This window comes from Pleuronectes platessa, chromosome 6 (assembly GCF_947347685.1).
Source record: "Pleuronectes platessa chromosome 6, fPlePla1.1, whole genome shotgun sequence".
NCBI classification, from domain to species: domain Eukaryota; kingdom Metazoa; phylum Chordata; class Actinopteri; order Pleuronectiformes; family Pleuronectidae; genus Pleuronectes; species Pleuronectes platessa.
In genome coordinates, this window is record NC_070631.1 from 475,363 (window position 1) to 491,484 (window position 16,122).

Here is a 16,122-nt window from a genome sequence, read left to right on the forward strand (position 1 = left end):
GACGCCGCCTCTGCACCAATCACAATCAAGTGTGGGAACTTCTGACCAATGGGACCCGCGCAGACGGGTCCTGAAACCCAGCTGACTCTGGATCAGATCGTGAGCAGTGGTTTTAAACACAGTCTATATGCCACACGCGGATTCAAAGCAGAACAAACGGATCTCAGACCCGCTGAGGACAAAGTGAGCCGGTTTAAGACTCTGACGAGACAACGTGTGGACAAACAAAGAATCGAACCTTTCACGTGTGTTAGCCGGATGCTAGCTTCGGGAGCTAACCGCATTACACAGTTTACACAAACACAACGTGCGCACGTTTCTACAGATCAAACTTTTAGTGAAACACAACGAAACGAACAGAACGAGGCAGATTCCAGAAACCACGTGAGACTCGTGAACAAGCTAACTCGAACGTTAGCTAGCTAGCTGGTTTCACGTGCACACGCGTTTCCTGTGGGGTTTTAATGAGGAACTACGTGAATTCGTGTTGTAATGAACGGGACCGAGCCATTAGCCGCGGTGGCTACATGCCGCTAGCTAACACGTACGTGAACATAACGCTAACTTTAATTCTTACAAATAAACCTGCGTAAAAACTGCGTGGTGACGTTACCGTGCGTGTGTGCTCACACGGTGTGCGTGTTTGAAACACTGCGAGTTCACATTAAACCTAAACAAGTATAAATGAAGTTGTTGTTGTGCCACTCACCGTCTCTGCGTCGGGTCCCTGCGGGGATTCAAGCCCCGGAACCCGGCTCCGCCCCCTGGGGCCCCGCTGGTCCCTCCCCCTGACCCGGGTCATCCCCGCTCACCACCGTGCCCTGTTTAACCCGGGTCCTGTCTAACCCGGGTTAAGAACACATCACTAAACCTCATTGTCCTGAATCAATAACTTCATACGACCACATGCTGCTTTACCTGTCTATTTCCTGGCTAGCTCTGGAGCTAAGCTAGCGCCCTTGTTAGCCGTTAGCTGTTGATGCTAACAATGCGCTGAGTGTAATACTCTCATTCTCAGGATTGAAGGATTTAAAGTTCTGTAGTTTCGTGTTTTATATATTTGTCTAGAAAACGAAACGTCACCGTAACGTTTAAACACAAAACAGTTTCCCGTTTGAAGCTAAGCTAACGCCGCTAGCAAACATGTGCACGTTAAAACAAGCATTCAGATTTTCTATCACTTTCATATTTACACATTCATCACGAAAACAAAGCCGAAATATTTAGTTCTACTAATTAACTACGAATATGACTCCTGCAGTGGCTGCTGGGAATTGATAACGTTTGTGTGTAATCACAATGTTCCTGGTGGTATCAGCAATGAACTCATAAATATTTATAATAAATGTTTATATGAATTGAAACTTGATATAGATATTGAGATAGGTAAAATTAGATGTTACCATGTTAATTCACGTTAGTCACCAGCAAACCCCTGATTGGCTGGAGGGACGTCACATGGGATTTAATGAATAAGTGCATATTAATAATAACTAATTATACATTTTACCAACAATGCTGATTATTATTTGAAATTTATTCGAACAAATGTACAAACCAGAGTTTATAAAAGATTTGGTTCAAACTGCAGCTGAACGGACGGAGACGAAGACATGAAGCATAAAAATATAATACAAGAAGTTTAGTTAAATAACAAAGCCACAGCTTCTCTCCTGAGTTCAAGAGTTTGATGTAAGAGAAATGTATTAAACACAATTTGATTTTATTCTTATGATTTTCTTTACTAACATATTAATGGATTGTGTGTATTGTTTTCTGCCTCATTAAAAGTGATCAACACGTTAACTGTCACTAAGCTGCCAGACTGTCACCATCACTGTCTTTATTCTGCTCTATGGCATTTTATATCTTTTATATCTCTAGTTCTATATCTTGTGACACTTACATCTGCCAAAACCATAACTTTATAGGCTATTTGGTCTTTCAATCACTGTAAACTTGAATCATCTGTATCGTCCACACCTCCACTAGGACACTCGTCTTTCCAGGGACGGCTCTGTAGAGGTTCTGGTGACTTGAACCTCACTGCAGTGAACTTACTCTCATGTTGGGATACTGGACGCCTTCATTTCCCCTTAGGATCCATAGAGTAGCTCTATATGTTCCTGCGACATGGAACAAACCAATAATGAAAGTGATAGCTTCCATTCGTATGACCTCTGACCCCAGGGGGGGGGAGTCTTCAGATTGAGGCTCACAGGTGGATCAGTGTCTCAAACAGGACACGTGTCAGAAGATTTGAGCAGCAAGCTGTTTTTTATTGGGTAGAATTATATACATGTGGCTATAGGAATTACACAAATATAAAAAAAAGAACAGGGTTTCCCTTAAAGAAGTATAAAAATAACAGAATCTGATCTTTTCAAATGCTTTTGCACTTCAGATTCATAAAAAGCAAAATAACAAAACTGAAAACAGAGACACAATCCTCCGATGTGAATCTGATAAAAGATAAAGCACAAAACAACTTTAGAGAAATAAGTAGAAACTGTTCTCAGAAGACTATGACACACGCAAATGGTTTACATCTAAATAACAAACTATGTAAACAGCGATCGATTAATGTTCTATGTCGTGTTATAAAATAAAAAACTTCCAGCAAGCTTTGAACGGTGTTAATATAAACTGTATCTTCCTAATATACATAAAGTCTTAAAAGAGCAGAACTAGTGTCCTGGTTTCATTAAACCTCCCACGGGTTCATCAGTGTTAACGAAGCATGTAAACAGTAACTTTCACTTTTTAAGAAAGACAGCTACTCGCAAAGAACTAAATAACTTGTAAACTTTCTATTGATACAGTAAACAGAGCACTGTGTAAAAAACAGTTCCAGTGATAACAAGCTAAATATAGTTATATATACATACAGGTCACATGTGAGCAGAACATATTCACAGCACAGAGACACTACAGGACGATGCACAGTCGTGTCTGAGGTAATAACCGTTACTTTAATCTGGTGACAATAGAAACAAATCTTCCAGTTTTTAGAACAACCTCAATATGTGAAAGGTGGACGCCATGTTTCAGTGAGTGAGGTCACAGTCGGTTCCTGGTTAACACCCTGAGGCCTTCAGCCGGAGAAACATGGACCAGGCAACGCAAACTGATCCTGGATCCTCAGTCGATAACTAAATGGTTTCTTCTGGGAATGGATGAGGGTGATAATTACGTGGCATGATGTAAACAGACCCAACACAGAAGCTTGTGCACCACACGGACCTTAGTGAAGTATCTTCTGAGGGGTTTTCATGGCAGTCCTTTAAATCTTTAGTCTTTTTGAAACTAGAAAAACTTAGAAAAAGTCGTCAGTGCTAGTTTACAAAAATATAGTTTTTTCAATTTCTGGAAAAAGGTTTGAACTAAAGTGCCGGACTCGCTCGTGAGGAGCCGCCGGCCTCCAGCCATCACAGTGAAGCTGCTTCATCAAAACAATAATCAAACATCTACAGTGGAACAGAACCACTCTGTTTCCCAGCGGTTTGAAACGGTTGATAAAAGACAAAACCCCCCCCACATCTGTTTTTGCGTTGGCTTTGTTTCAAGTATTTGTGTGTCGCTCAGGGAGACGTCGCCGTGACATTAACACAACTCAAAGTTTCACACTATCTACACAAAAACACTCAATAAAACCTTTAATAAAAGTTGTTTTTCCTCTTTCACAGTATTTCTGTGGCTAAGACTTGTGGGATTTGTAGTTTTGGTGAAATTGCCGGATCATATTTAAAATAGTGTTAATAATGCTGAGACTCGTGAAACAGCAGGAGACGTTCAGAGACGTCCAATAACTTTGGTTCAGGTCGGATTAAAAGTTTCTTCAGATTAACATCAGTGTTGATAAAACCTTGTGATATGGAGCCACTTTAAAAGTTGTGTTAAATTGTTTTCTATTTTCCTACAACTAAGAAGTGTTGACATCTTAAAAACGATGCCTTTAAGGAAATCTAATTTTCTAAACGAATGGAAGGAGTGAGCGTCTTCTTTCCCTTTTTTACCCCCCCCCCCCCAGAAGCGACGCTCCATCCAGACGATAACGACGGCTGCACTTTGACCTTTGAGCCCCCCCACTGGATATGGTGACCCACCCCTCTTCTGTTTGTGTGTTAGTGTGTGTTTAAGGCTGCTGTGGACTCTGAGGAACCTCCTGACTCAGTGAGATGTTAGTGGAAGCATCACACCGTGTGGTCACAGGTGGTGTCGGTCTCCTGGTGTCTATTCACAGGCGTAGTAATCTTTGAGCGGGGCAAACAGGTGCCTGATGACAGGGACGCTCCAGGACCGGCCCAGGAGCTTCTGTCGGGCGCCGCGACCCATGTTGGACACGTCTGTGTAGTGGACAGGGAAACCGAAGATCCTGCAGGAGAAGAAGAAGAAGAAGAACGTTACCATCATGCTGCTGTCAGACCTTCACTGAAATCCACAGGTTCTGTCTGTGAGAACTGATGTCTGAGTCAGTGTCTCTGGACATGTTCTGGATCTTCTCCTGCAGCCTCCTGGTAAAATGTGTGTAACATGTCAGAGTGAGTCCATGTGAGGAACCAGCAGGACAATGTGTGGAAGCTTCCCAGTGAGCGAGTGGACGTGTTGATGAGGTTTCTAACACGTGACGTGAAACTGAAGAACACAAACATCTCAGGATGAAGAAGAGGAGCCGGACACGAAGAAGATGAAGACAAAAGAAAAAATGACACTAAATATTGAATAGGAATCATCTTTCTGAAGATCATCCAGTGACCTGAGAAGATGTGGGTGCTGTGCTCACCTCTCCAGCTCCGTGCACCACAGGATGTCCTCCTTCCCGTTCATCAGGACGGGGAAGTGCTGGTCTTTCCCCTGTTTGATGGAGTTGGAACGAGTGGTGATGGTTCGAACTTTTCCAAACTGTGAGACCACAAACACACTTTCACCCAAAGTCCACCACTGTGAGAGCAGCTGGTTGTGTGTGGTGCAGATATCTGACCTTTGCCACTCGGCCGTGATCCAGACAGTCCTGCAGCTCCAGCTTGTCCATCCCCGACGCACACAGCGGCCTGAAACCACACGTCAGCACACGTCATGCTACACACTGTGCACACAGCTCGTATGAAGTCAGTCTGTGGTGCAGAGAAGAGCCTGAAGCTCCTGAAGCTCCAGGGTTTAAAAGAGGTCGAGCAGCTTCAGCTCTTAAAAGTGAGGCCAAAGCGCCTTGGTCGCCCCCTGGTGGCCGGCTCCAGTGAAGGTCATGAGAGTTGAAGCGTCTGCTGGACTCAGATGTTTGTGATGTGAAGAGTTTACCGACCTGTTCATTCCTGGCAAGTTTCCCCAGAAGTATCGTGCACGGTGAGCAGCAGACACGTCGATGGCATCAATCATCACAGGGTTACACTACAAAATAAAAGCCCACAGGGAATTACTACACATCCTCTCAGCACCTGTAAACCACCGCTCGCAACACGCGCTCCTGGCACGTGATGGTTGTCTCCTCACAAGGAAAGAGTTGGTCCCTCAGCAGAGCGTCTGGATCTCACATTCACATCTGTGCTCTCACTCAAACTGCCCCCCCCCCCCCCCCGCTTGTGCTCAGATTTCATAAAACCTCTGCTATCTGATTTGTTTCTTCTGCTTTTAAATTGTTTTGTGTAGCACATTTCAATTAAATACCAGGTGTAGTGTTGACTAATGAGGTCTGCACCAAAAAGAAATTGACAAAGAAACAGCCAATTGGAATAGTCGGCCACACGACCAATAAAGTGCCTCGGTTTGGTGAGCTGCCCCCCCCGGTAGTGTTTGACATCTGGGCCCATTTCAAGTCAACAGCAGCAGGAACTCACCTCCAGGAATCGGGAGATGTCCCTCTTGTCGTTGACGCCCATGGCCACCACGTTCTCAAACATCCAGAAGAACGGCCGGTCCTCTCCTTCCTTGGGCTTGGCTTCGCTCAGCAGCCGGTAGAACTCGAAGAACAACCTCCCTGTTCCCTCTAGAACCACACAACGTCATCAGAATCCAACACAGCATCATCAGAGTCCAACACAACATCATCAGAGTCCAACACAACCTCCTCAGAGTCCAACACAACCTCCTCAGAGTCCAACACAACGTCCTCAGAGTCCAACACAACGTCCTCAGAGTCCAACACAAGGTCATCAGAGTCCAACACAATGTCATCAGAGTCCAACACAAGGTCATCAGAGTCCAACACAAGGTCATCAGAGTCCAACACAACATCATCAGAGTCCCACACAACGTCCAGAACTTCGGTTTATCCAAGTTTATTAATTTTACCGTAGAAAAACAAAGTACGTTCTATTCGCAGTTTGGAGAATTGTCATCTCACTAATAGTAGTAAAACCGTAACACAACATTAGTGTCGTTAATGAGCAGTTATTTCCCAACAGCATTAGAACATGAAGATGATGATTAGAGAAGAAGATCAGGAGGACGTGAGTTCCTCGGGCAGGAACCTACCATAGAGACCTTTCCTCGCAGGGTTGACGATGGACAGGTCGTTGCAGGGACTTCCTCCGATCACCAGGTCAAACGGACCCCACTCTAGAAGCTGGGAGACAACAGCACCACCTAGTGTTAGACGGAGCTGCAGCTGCTGGATGATGAAGAAGCAGCTGAGTTCTCTTTGGGTTCAGGAGACAAACAGGAGGAGCCTGAGGGAAATGGAACTCTTACATCTTTCTTGGAGATGTTCCTCACATCATGGACGTACTGGATCTTTCCTTCATGTCTGACCACGCCCACTGAGATGGAGTCCTCGCACACCTCCGACGCCACGTACTGGTCCACCTTGAAACCCAGATCCCTCAGAACCAGGTATCCTGCCGACACAAACCTCCCATGATGCTCGGCTGCACCTCACTAACACACATTCCTGACGTGGGCTCGTTCTCACCAGTGGCGATGCCGTCGAACAGGGAGAGGACTTTGATTGGTCGTCTCTGCTCTGCAGGGACTGCTGGGTAATTCTTTGGCTGCTCCTAGAAGATGAAGAAGGAGAAGAATCAGGACAAAGTGTCAGATCCAGGAGCTTCCATCACGTTCTTTAACACTGGGAGAGGGAACATCTGATGTTTTCACCAGTCTCTCCGGATAGTTCCTGGATCTTGATGAAAGGAGGAGGCTGATGTCTGTGAGCGTCTGTAGCGTGGTGACTTACAAACTCCTGTCCGTGGTCGTTGGCAAAGAACTCCTGCAGCTTCAGGCTCCAGTCGTCCCGGCGCCTCAGGCTGCCGTACTGCGGCGGCGGCTGACACATGTAGCATCTCCACGGGTCCAGGTAGCGGGCGCTGTTAGATGTTCCAGGACTGACCAGGATGTCCAGGCAGTCCACGCAGAAACACCTGGACCAGGACGGAGGAGAAGAGGAGGAGAAGAGGAGGAGAAGAGGAGGTGAACGGATGCACACACACACGTGTTGGTGGAGAGGGTGTGTTGTGTTGTGTTCACTCTTCGGGAGCTTGTGCGTCGTCTGACCTGCAGCAGTTGGCGTTGCCGCAGAGCAGAACCTCTCGACCTCCGCAGCACACGGTGCAGTACGACTGGTAGCCATCGTCATCGTACATGTAGGACATCTCCAGGTACACATCCTAAACACACACAAACACACACACTCAGTGAGGTGAGATGAAACCCAGAGATGTGCTCAGACACAGGTTGAGATCCTTCTTCTCTACCTTGCACGTTTGGCACAGGCCTCCTTCAAACAGTGGGTGGAAGGTTGCAGCTCTCCTCTTTCCACAGGAGAGACAGAACTCTGTGGACACACACATCGGTCAACAACACACAAACCACACAACATTGGATCATTTGCAAATGAGAGTGAAAAGTCTTTACCTTCAATACTACAATTATTCTTCAGGACTTCATTCACCATTTGTTCTGAGAGAGAAGAAGACGAGTGTTAACGAACAAGTTTTCTATCTTCATCCAAACCTCTCCAGGAAACTTCACCTTCAACCTTTCACCAGCTTGAGAAACAACCTCTGCTCTAAATCTGAAGCTGTTTCCAGACCTGAGCTGATTCTACTGATATTATCCAGAGGGGCTGCAAGTGAGAACACAAACGTGTGAGTCAGCTGCTGCAGACATTCTTCATCCTGCCCCCCCCCCCCTCAGCATGAGCACATGAGGGAATCCAGCAGGAGACTCTTCAGAGGATTCACAGCAGCTTCATGACGTGTCTGACACATGACGGATGAAGAGTAAAACTAATTCTATAATACCAGCGGAGCCGCACACGTAGAAGACACACAGACGTTCACTTTGAGAGACGTTCAAGCAGCACATCCGGGTCAATGTGTAGACAACATGTGAGTCTGTAGCAGAATGTGGACGTCCAGGAGAAGGGGACGTCCAGGAGAAGGGGACGGACGACAGGGACAAACAAGCCTCCAGAGAAAAGAGAGAATGAAACTGAGAGTAACTGTATATTTCCAGATTCCAACAGGTGGAGTCGGTACCTCTGCAGAAGGACTCCTCGGGGGCGGCCTTGCTCTTACAGAGGCTGACTCGGGGCCGCTTGGCGCTGGGGAAGTACTCGGGCAGAGACACGTCCAGGACCTGGTGGTCCAGGGGGTTGCTGTCTGCAGGGGGGGGCACAAACACATCCACTTAAAACCAAACTAAGACGAGGCACAAATCTGCAGCTGGCGTTCTGCTGCATGCTTTGCTCACTGGCGCCGTGCGTCGGTTTGAGTCCCTCCTCTCCTTTGGGCAGGAAGCCGCCGTTGGCCCAGTCCAGCATGGGTTTGATCTGGTCCTCTGGATTCTCAGACTCACAGGGAGGAAACGTCTGCTCCGCCCGAATACTGGACATCTGAGAGACACGTGTTCAACAAACAGGACAGATGAAGGTTCTACACGCGTGAACCTCGCCTGCTTCTCTAAAGGTCAGAGGTCACAGGTCAGAGGTCAGAGGCAGGCGAAGGGCCTTCCTTAAGAAGACGCCAGAGTGACAGTCGAGGCCTCACGGGGACAGGAGACAACGAGAGAGAGAGAGAGAGAGAGAACACCATGAAGAGGAAAGAGTGGTGACACACACACACACACACACACACACACACACACACACACACACACACACACACACACACACACACACACACACACACACACACACACACACACACACACACACACACACACACACACACACACACACACACACACACACACACACACACACACACACACACAACTGAGAAACAAACAGATGAGAATGAAAGATGGAAAAGAGTCAAAGATTAAGAAGTACGTAATAATATTTCAATTCAAACTGGTTCACTGTGAGACTAACTGGTCAGTTTGTGTGTTGTCAGTTTGTGTGTTGTCAGTTTGTGTGATCACACGTTTCAGGGTCCGAGGGTTCGATCCCACAGAGCGGACGTGTCTCCTGAGCCTCACCTCCAGAGCCTGGAACACGGCCCGGCGGTACGAGGCCAGCTTGGTGTAGGACGCCTGGCTGAAGAACTTGGGGAAGGCGATGATGGAGTCCAGTTTGTCTGCAGAGACCTGGGGGACGAAGACACAGCGTCAAACAGCTGTGGTCCAATGTCCCTCCCTCCTTCAGTCTGTGTGTCCTCCTCACCTCTGAGAACTTGCCGTCTCCAAACCACTGCAGCCACCTCATGCCGGGGCCGGCCGGCCTCTTGCCGGTGGCGCGCCACGTCACCACGATGCCGGGCCACCAGGAGAAGCCTTTGATCTTCCCCCACACCAGCTCTCCGATGCCAAAGCCCTTGTTGTCCTGAGAGAAGACAGACGAAGACGAGTCAGTGTTCTCCTTCCAAACTCCACCAACAGACATCTCCTCTTATTAGAGTGAAGACAGAGGGAGACAACCGTCTGCTGACGTTACACAATCACACACAGAAAACCACACCAGCAGTGAGACGTTGACATGGACCGGGCGGAGCTTCATGAAAACAGGATCCAGCTCAGAAGCTGCTCATCTACTGGACCTGTTTGGAACCGGTGCTCGGAGCCGCTCTCTGTCGGAGTGCGTTTCTGTGTCGCTCAGGATTTACATGAATGTTTGTGTTTCTGTGGAAAACAACACAGTCGAGTTATCGATTCCATATTTTAAGAAAACACTGCAGGTCCAGTGATGCTTTGGAAGAAATATCTTCTCGCTGAGAAGAGAAGAATGAAGATGTTTGGCACGCTGACAGAAATCTGAATATTATCTGTGTTGTTCAATCTCTGAAGATCAAAGACACCAGTCATAAAGAAAATAAAGAAAACTTCTTGTGTTTGCAGAAAAGCAAAGAACAAATAAAAGTTACTCAGAGAAACAACCTGTCTCTCTCTCTCTAGTAACCGAGGGACAGAATGAGACAGAGTTCAGTGTCTCCTGTGTTTCTGCAGCTTTGTGCTTCAGCTGCTCGGTTTGCAGACGCTCTATAGAAACTGATAGAACCTCCTCTTTGTCCAGAGCGTGCTCGTGTGCTCGTGTCTGAGCAGCAACTGAGCCAGGTGGTCGCTCTACAGACGCCACGAGGCCTCGGGACGCTGAGGACGCTGAGGACGCTGCCGTCTGTCCTGCTGCTCGTCAGGACCTGAAAGAAACGATTGATACCGAGCAAACACAGCCGCTGTGTGTGTGTGTGTGTGTGTGTGTGTGTGTGTGTGTGTGTGTGTGTCTGTGTGTGTGTGTGTGTGTGTGCACAGGGCCAGGTGGGGGAGGTGGAGTGAAGGGAGTTACCCTCCTCCTTCATTCAATCGCTGCCAAACCCCAACTTCCCTTTTTTATATCAAATCCTCCCCCCCCCCCCCCTCTCCTTTCCTCTGCTGATCTGTCGACCACAGACTCAAAGTTCTCTGTGGCTAACTGACTTGTGGGCGTTTTCAGGTATTTAACCTCTGTGTGTGTGTGTGTGTGTGGGGGGGGGGGGGGGGGGGGGGTCCTTGGTTCCCCGACACAGGATCAGTCCAGACACGTGACTCAGAGGAGGAAACATTCTGAGTGTGTTTGTGCCTCAGTCGATCTGAACAGGATGTCTGTCTCTGCTGGAATCTCTCTCCTCCCTCATCATCACAGTTGAAGGTTTTTGTAGTTCTACTCAGACTCTTCTTTAAGAACCTTGTTCAGATCTATGCAGCATCCATGTGACCCTTCACCTTTGACCTTTAAGTTCTGATCAGGTCAGAGTTTGGGAAAAATTTGAATTTGGTTCTTTGTCTTTAGAAGTTTTTAAGATTAAAATGTCCTCTTAAACTGCCACATGTTAATATTGAGCATTTATTTTTCCCATTTCTATTAAAGTTTCTCACGTGAAGTTCAGTTAAAGTTCAGTTAAAGTTCAGCACCTGAACTCGACCGGCTTGTTTTTCTTATTCCTTCATTCCGCCCTCATGGGAAGAAGAATGTTTACATCCTGATATCTAATCTGCACGTAATTATTATCAGGGTCACACACACCCCCCCACACACACACACACACACACACGCACATGCACACACACGCACAAATACACTTTAGTTTGAAAATGTCATGGAGCTCCATATCAGAAGCATCTTCCAGAACACAGGTGAAATCAGATGAGGATTTATTTTCTCTGAGCGACGACGAGGTGGAACTGTTACTGACAGGAAGAGTAACTGACAGGAAGAGTAACTGACAGGAAGAGTAACTGACAGGAAGTGTCACTGACAGGAAGTGTCTCTGACAGGAAGTGTCACTGACAGGAAGTGTCTCTGACAGGAAGTGTCTCTGACAGGAAGTGTCTCTGACAGGAAGTGTCTCTGACAGGAAGTGTCTCTGACAGGAGGTGTAACTGAGAGGATGTGTAACTGACAGGAGGTGTAACTGAGAGGAAGTGTAACTGACAGGATGTGTAACTGACAGGAGGCGTAACTGAGAGGAAGTGTCTCTGACAGGAGGCGTAACTGACAGGAAGCGTAACTGACAGGAAGCGTAACTGACAGGAGGTGTCACTGAGAGGAAGTGTAACTGACAGGAGGTGTCACTGAGAGGAAGTGTAACTGACAGGAGGTGTAACTGAGAGGAGGTGTAACTGAGAGGAGGTGTCACTGACAGGAGGTGTAACTGACAGGAGGTGTAACTGACAGGAAGCGTAACTGACAGGAGGTGTAACTGACAGGAGGTGTAACTGACAGGAGGCGTAACTGACAGGAGGTGTAACTGACAGGAGGTGTCTCTGACAGGAGGTGTAACTGACAGGAGGTGTAACTGACAGGAGGCGTAACTGACAGGAGGTGTAACTGACAGGAGGTGTCTCTGACAGGTGTTTCTGACAGGAAGTGTAACTGACAGGAGGTGTAACTGACAGGAAGCGTAACTGACAGGAGGTGTAACTGACAGGAGGTGTAACTGACAGGAGGCGTAACTGACAGGAGGTGTAACTGACAGGAGGTGTCTCTGACAGGAGGTGTAACTGACAGGAGGCGTAACTGACAGGAGGTGTAACTGACAGGAGGTGTAACTGACAGGTGTTTCTGACAGGAAGTGTAACTGACAGGAGGTGTAACTGACAGGAAGCGTAACTGAGAGGAGGTGTTTCTGACAGGAGGTGTAACTGACAGGAGGTGTAACTGACAGGAGGTGTAACTGACAGGAGGTGTAACTGACAGGAGGCGTAACTGAGAGGAGGTGTAACTGAGAGGAGGTGTTTCTGACAGGAGGTGTAACTGAGAGGAGGTGTTTCTGACAGGAGGTGTAACTGACAGGAGGTGTAACTGAGAGGAAGTGTAACTGACAGGAAGCGTAACTGACAGGAGGCGTAACTGACAGGAGGTGTAACTGACAGGAGGTGTCTCTGACAGGAGGTGTAACTGACAGGAGGTGTAACTGACAGGAGGTGTAACTGACAGGAGGTGTAACTGACAGGAGGTGTAACTGACAGGAGGTGTAACTGACAGGAGGTGTTTCTGACAGGAGGTGTAACTGACAGGAGGTGTAACTGACAGGAGGTGTAACTGACAGGAGGTGTAACTGAGAGGAAGTGTAACTGACAGGAGGTGTCACTGAGAGGAAGTGTAACTGACAGGAGGTGTCACTGAGAGGAAGTGTAACTGACAGGAGGTGTAACTGAGAGGAGGTGTAACTGAGAGGAAGTGTAACTGACAGGAGGTGTCACTGAGAGGAAGTGTAACTGACAGGAGGTGTCACTGAGAGGAAGTGTAACTGACAGGAGGTGTAACTGAGAGGAAGTGTAACTGACAGGAAGCGTAACTGACAGGAGGTGTCTCTGACAGGAGGTGTAACTGACAGGAGGCGTAACTGACAGGAGGTGTCTCTGACAGGAGGTGTAACTGAGAGGAAGTGTAACTGACAGGAGGTGTAACTGACAGGAGGTGTTTCTGACAGGAAGTGTCTCTGACAGGAAGTGTAACTGACAGGAGGTGTAACTGACAGGAGGTGTAACTGACAGGAGGTGTAACTGACAGGAGGTGTAACTGACAGGAGGTGTAACTGACAGGAGGTGTAACTGAGAGGAAGTGTAACTGACAGGAGGTGTAACTGACAGGAGGTGTAACTGACAGGAGGTGTAACTGACAGGAGGTGTAACTGAGAGGAAATGTAACTGACAGGAGGTGTCTCTGACAGGATGTGTAACTGACAGGAAGCGTAACTGACAGGAGGCGTAACTGACAGGAAGTGTAACTGACAGGAGGTGTAACTGACAGGAGGTGTAACTGACAGGAAGTGTAACTGACAGGAAGTGTAACTGAGAGGAAGTGTAACTGACAGGAGGTGTAACTGACAGGAGGTGTAACTGACAGGAGGTGTTTCTGACAGGAAGTGTCTCTGACAGGAAGTGTAACTGACAGGAGGTGTAACTGACAGGAAGCGTAACTGAGAGGAGGTGTTTCTGACAGGAGGTGTAACTGACAGGAGGTGTAACTGAGAGGAGGTGTTTCTGACAGGAGGTGTAACTGACAGGAGGTGTAACTGACAGGAGGTGTAACTGACAGGAGGCGTAACTGAGAGGAGGCGTAACTGAGAGGAGGTGTTTCTGACAGGAGGTGTAACTGAGAGGAGGTGTTTCTGACAGGAGGTGTAACTGACAGGAGGTGTAACTGAGAGGAAGTGTAACTGACAGGAAGCGTAACTGACAGGAGGCGTAACTGACAGGAGGTGTAACTGACAGGAGGTGTAACTGACAGGAGGTGTAACTGACAGGAGGTGTAACTGACAGGAGGTGTAACTGACAGGAGGTGTAACTGACACGAGGTGTTTCTGACAGGAGGTGTAACTGACAGGAGGTGTAACTGACAGGAGGTGTAACTGACAGGAGGTGTAACTGAGAGGAAGTGTAACTGACAGGAGGTGTCACTGAGAGGAAGTGTAACTGACAGGAGGTGTCACTGAGAGGAAGTGTAACTGACAGGAGGTGTAACTGAGAGGAGGTGTAACTGAGAGGAAGTGTAACTGACAGGAGGTGTCACTGAGAGGAAGTGTAACTGACAGGAGGTGTCACTGAGAGGAAGTGTAACTGACAGGAGGTGTAACTGAGAGGAAGTGTAACTGACAGGAAGCGTAACTGACAGGAGGCGTAACTGACAGGAGGTGTAACTGACAGGAGGTGTCTCTGACAGGAGGTGTAACTGAGAGGAAGTGTAACTGACAGGAGGTGTAACTGACAGGAGGTGTTTCTGACAGGAAGTGTCTCTGACAGGAAGTGTAACTGACAGGAGGTGTAACTGACAGGAGGTGTAACTGACAGGAGGTGTAACTGACAGGAGGTGTAACTGACAGGAGGTGTAACTGACAGGAGGTGTAACTGAGAGGAAGTGTAACTGACAGGAGGTGTAACTGACAGGAGGTGTAACTGACAGGAGGTGTAACTGACAGGAGGTGTAACTGAGAGGAAATGTAACTGACAGGAGGTGTCTCTGACAGGATGTGTAACTGACAGGAAGCGTAACTGACAGGAGGCGTAACTGACAGGAAGTGTAACTGACAGGAGGTGTAACTGACAGGAGGTGTAACTGACAGGAGGTGTAACTGACAGGAAGTGTAACTGACAGGAAGTGTAACTGAGAGGAAGTGTAACTGACAGGAGGTGTCTCTGACAGGATGTGTAACTGACAGGAAGCGTAACTGACAGGAGGCGTAACTGACAGGAGGTGTAACTGAGAGGAAGTGTAACTGACAGGAGGTGTTTCTGACAGGAGGTGTCACTGACAGGAGGTGTAACTGAGAGGAAGTGTAACTGACAGGAGGTGTAACTGACAGGAGGTGTAACTGACAGGAGGTGTTTCTGACAGGAGGTGTCACTGACAGGAGGTGTAACTGAGAGGAGGTGTAACTGACAGGAAGAGTAACTGACAGGAGGTGTAACTGACAGGAGGTGTAACTGACAGGAGGTGTCTCTGACAGGAGGTGTAACTGAGAGGAAGTGTAACTGACAGGAGGTGTAACTGACAGGAGGTGTAACTGACAGGAGGTGTAACTGACAGGAGGTGTTTCTGACAGGAAGTGTCTCTGACAGGAGGTGTAACTGACAGGAGGTGTAACTGACAGGAGGTGTCACTGACAGGAGGTGTAACTGACAGGAGGTGTAACTGACAGGAGGTGTCTCTGACAGGAGGTGTAACTGACAGGAGGTGTAACTGACAGGAGGTGTAACTGACAGGAAGTGTAAATGACAGGAGGTGTAACTGACAGGAGGTGTCACTGAGAGGAAGTGTAACTGACAGGAGGTGTAACTGACAGGAAGTGTAACTGACAGGAGGTGTAACTGACAGGAGGTGTAACTGACAGGAGGTGTAACTGACAGGAAGTGTAACTGACAGGAAGTGTAACTGAGAGGAAGTGTAACTGACAGGAGGTGTCTCTGACAGGATGTGTAACTGACAGGAAGCGTAACTGACAGGAGGCGTAACTGACAGGAGGTGTAACTGAGAGGAAGTGTAACTGACAGGAGGTGTTTCTGACAGGAGGTGTCACTGACAGGAGGTGTAACTGAGAGGAAGTGTAACTGACAGGAGGTGTAACTGACAGGAGGTGTAACTGACAGGAGGTGTTTCTGACAGGAGGTGTCACTGACAGGAGGTGTAACTGAGAGGAGGTGTAACTGACAGGAAGAGTAACTGACAGGAGGTGTAACTGACAGGAGGTGTAACTGACAGGAGGTGTCTCTGAC

At 47.8% G+C, this 16,122-nt stretch overlaps 1 protein-coding gene across 1 annotated transcript in view; it reads right to left on the reverse strand.

Annotated features, from left to right (window-relative positions):
• Positions 1–2,253: 2,253 nt before the first annotated feature.
• dnmt3bb.1 (DNA (cytosine-5-)-methyltransferase 3 beta, duplicate b.1) overlaps positions 2,254–16,122 on the reverse strand; it is a 22,101-nt gene continuing 8,232 nt past the window's right edge. Inside the window, exons 7-22 of the mRNA XM_053424089.1 lie at positions 9,599–9,757; positions 9,415–9,522; positions 8,686–8,827; positions 8,472–8,594; positions 7,846–7,890; positions 7,686–7,765; positions 7,486–7,598; positions 7,169–7,352; positions 6,905–6,989; positions 6,685–6,830; positions 6,469–6,559; positions 5,832–5,980; positions 5,300–5,385; positions 4,982–5,051; positions 4,784–4,902; positions 2,254–4,375 (exon numbers count right to left, since the gene is read on the reverse strand). Coding sequence (XP_053280064.1) covers positions 4,234–4,375; positions 4,784–4,902; positions 4,982–5,051; positions 5,300–5,385; positions 5,832–5,980; positions 6,469–6,559; positions 6,685–6,830; positions 6,905–6,989; positions 7,169–7,352; positions 7,486–7,598; positions 7,686–7,765; positions 7,846–7,890; positions 8,472–8,594; positions 8,686–8,827; positions 9,415–9,522; positions 9,599–9,757 — 1,842 coding nt within the window. The 3' untranslated portion in view covers positions 2,254–4,233. The remainder of the gene's footprint in view (positions 4,376–4,783; positions 4,903–4,981; positions 5,052–5,299; positions 5,386–5,831; positions 5,981–6,468; positions 6,560–6,684; positions 6,831–6,904; positions 6,990–7,168; positions 7,353–7,485; positions 7,599–7,685; positions 7,766–7,845; positions 7,891–8,471; positions 8,595–8,685; positions 8,828–9,414; positions 9,523–9,598; positions 9,758–16,122) is intronic.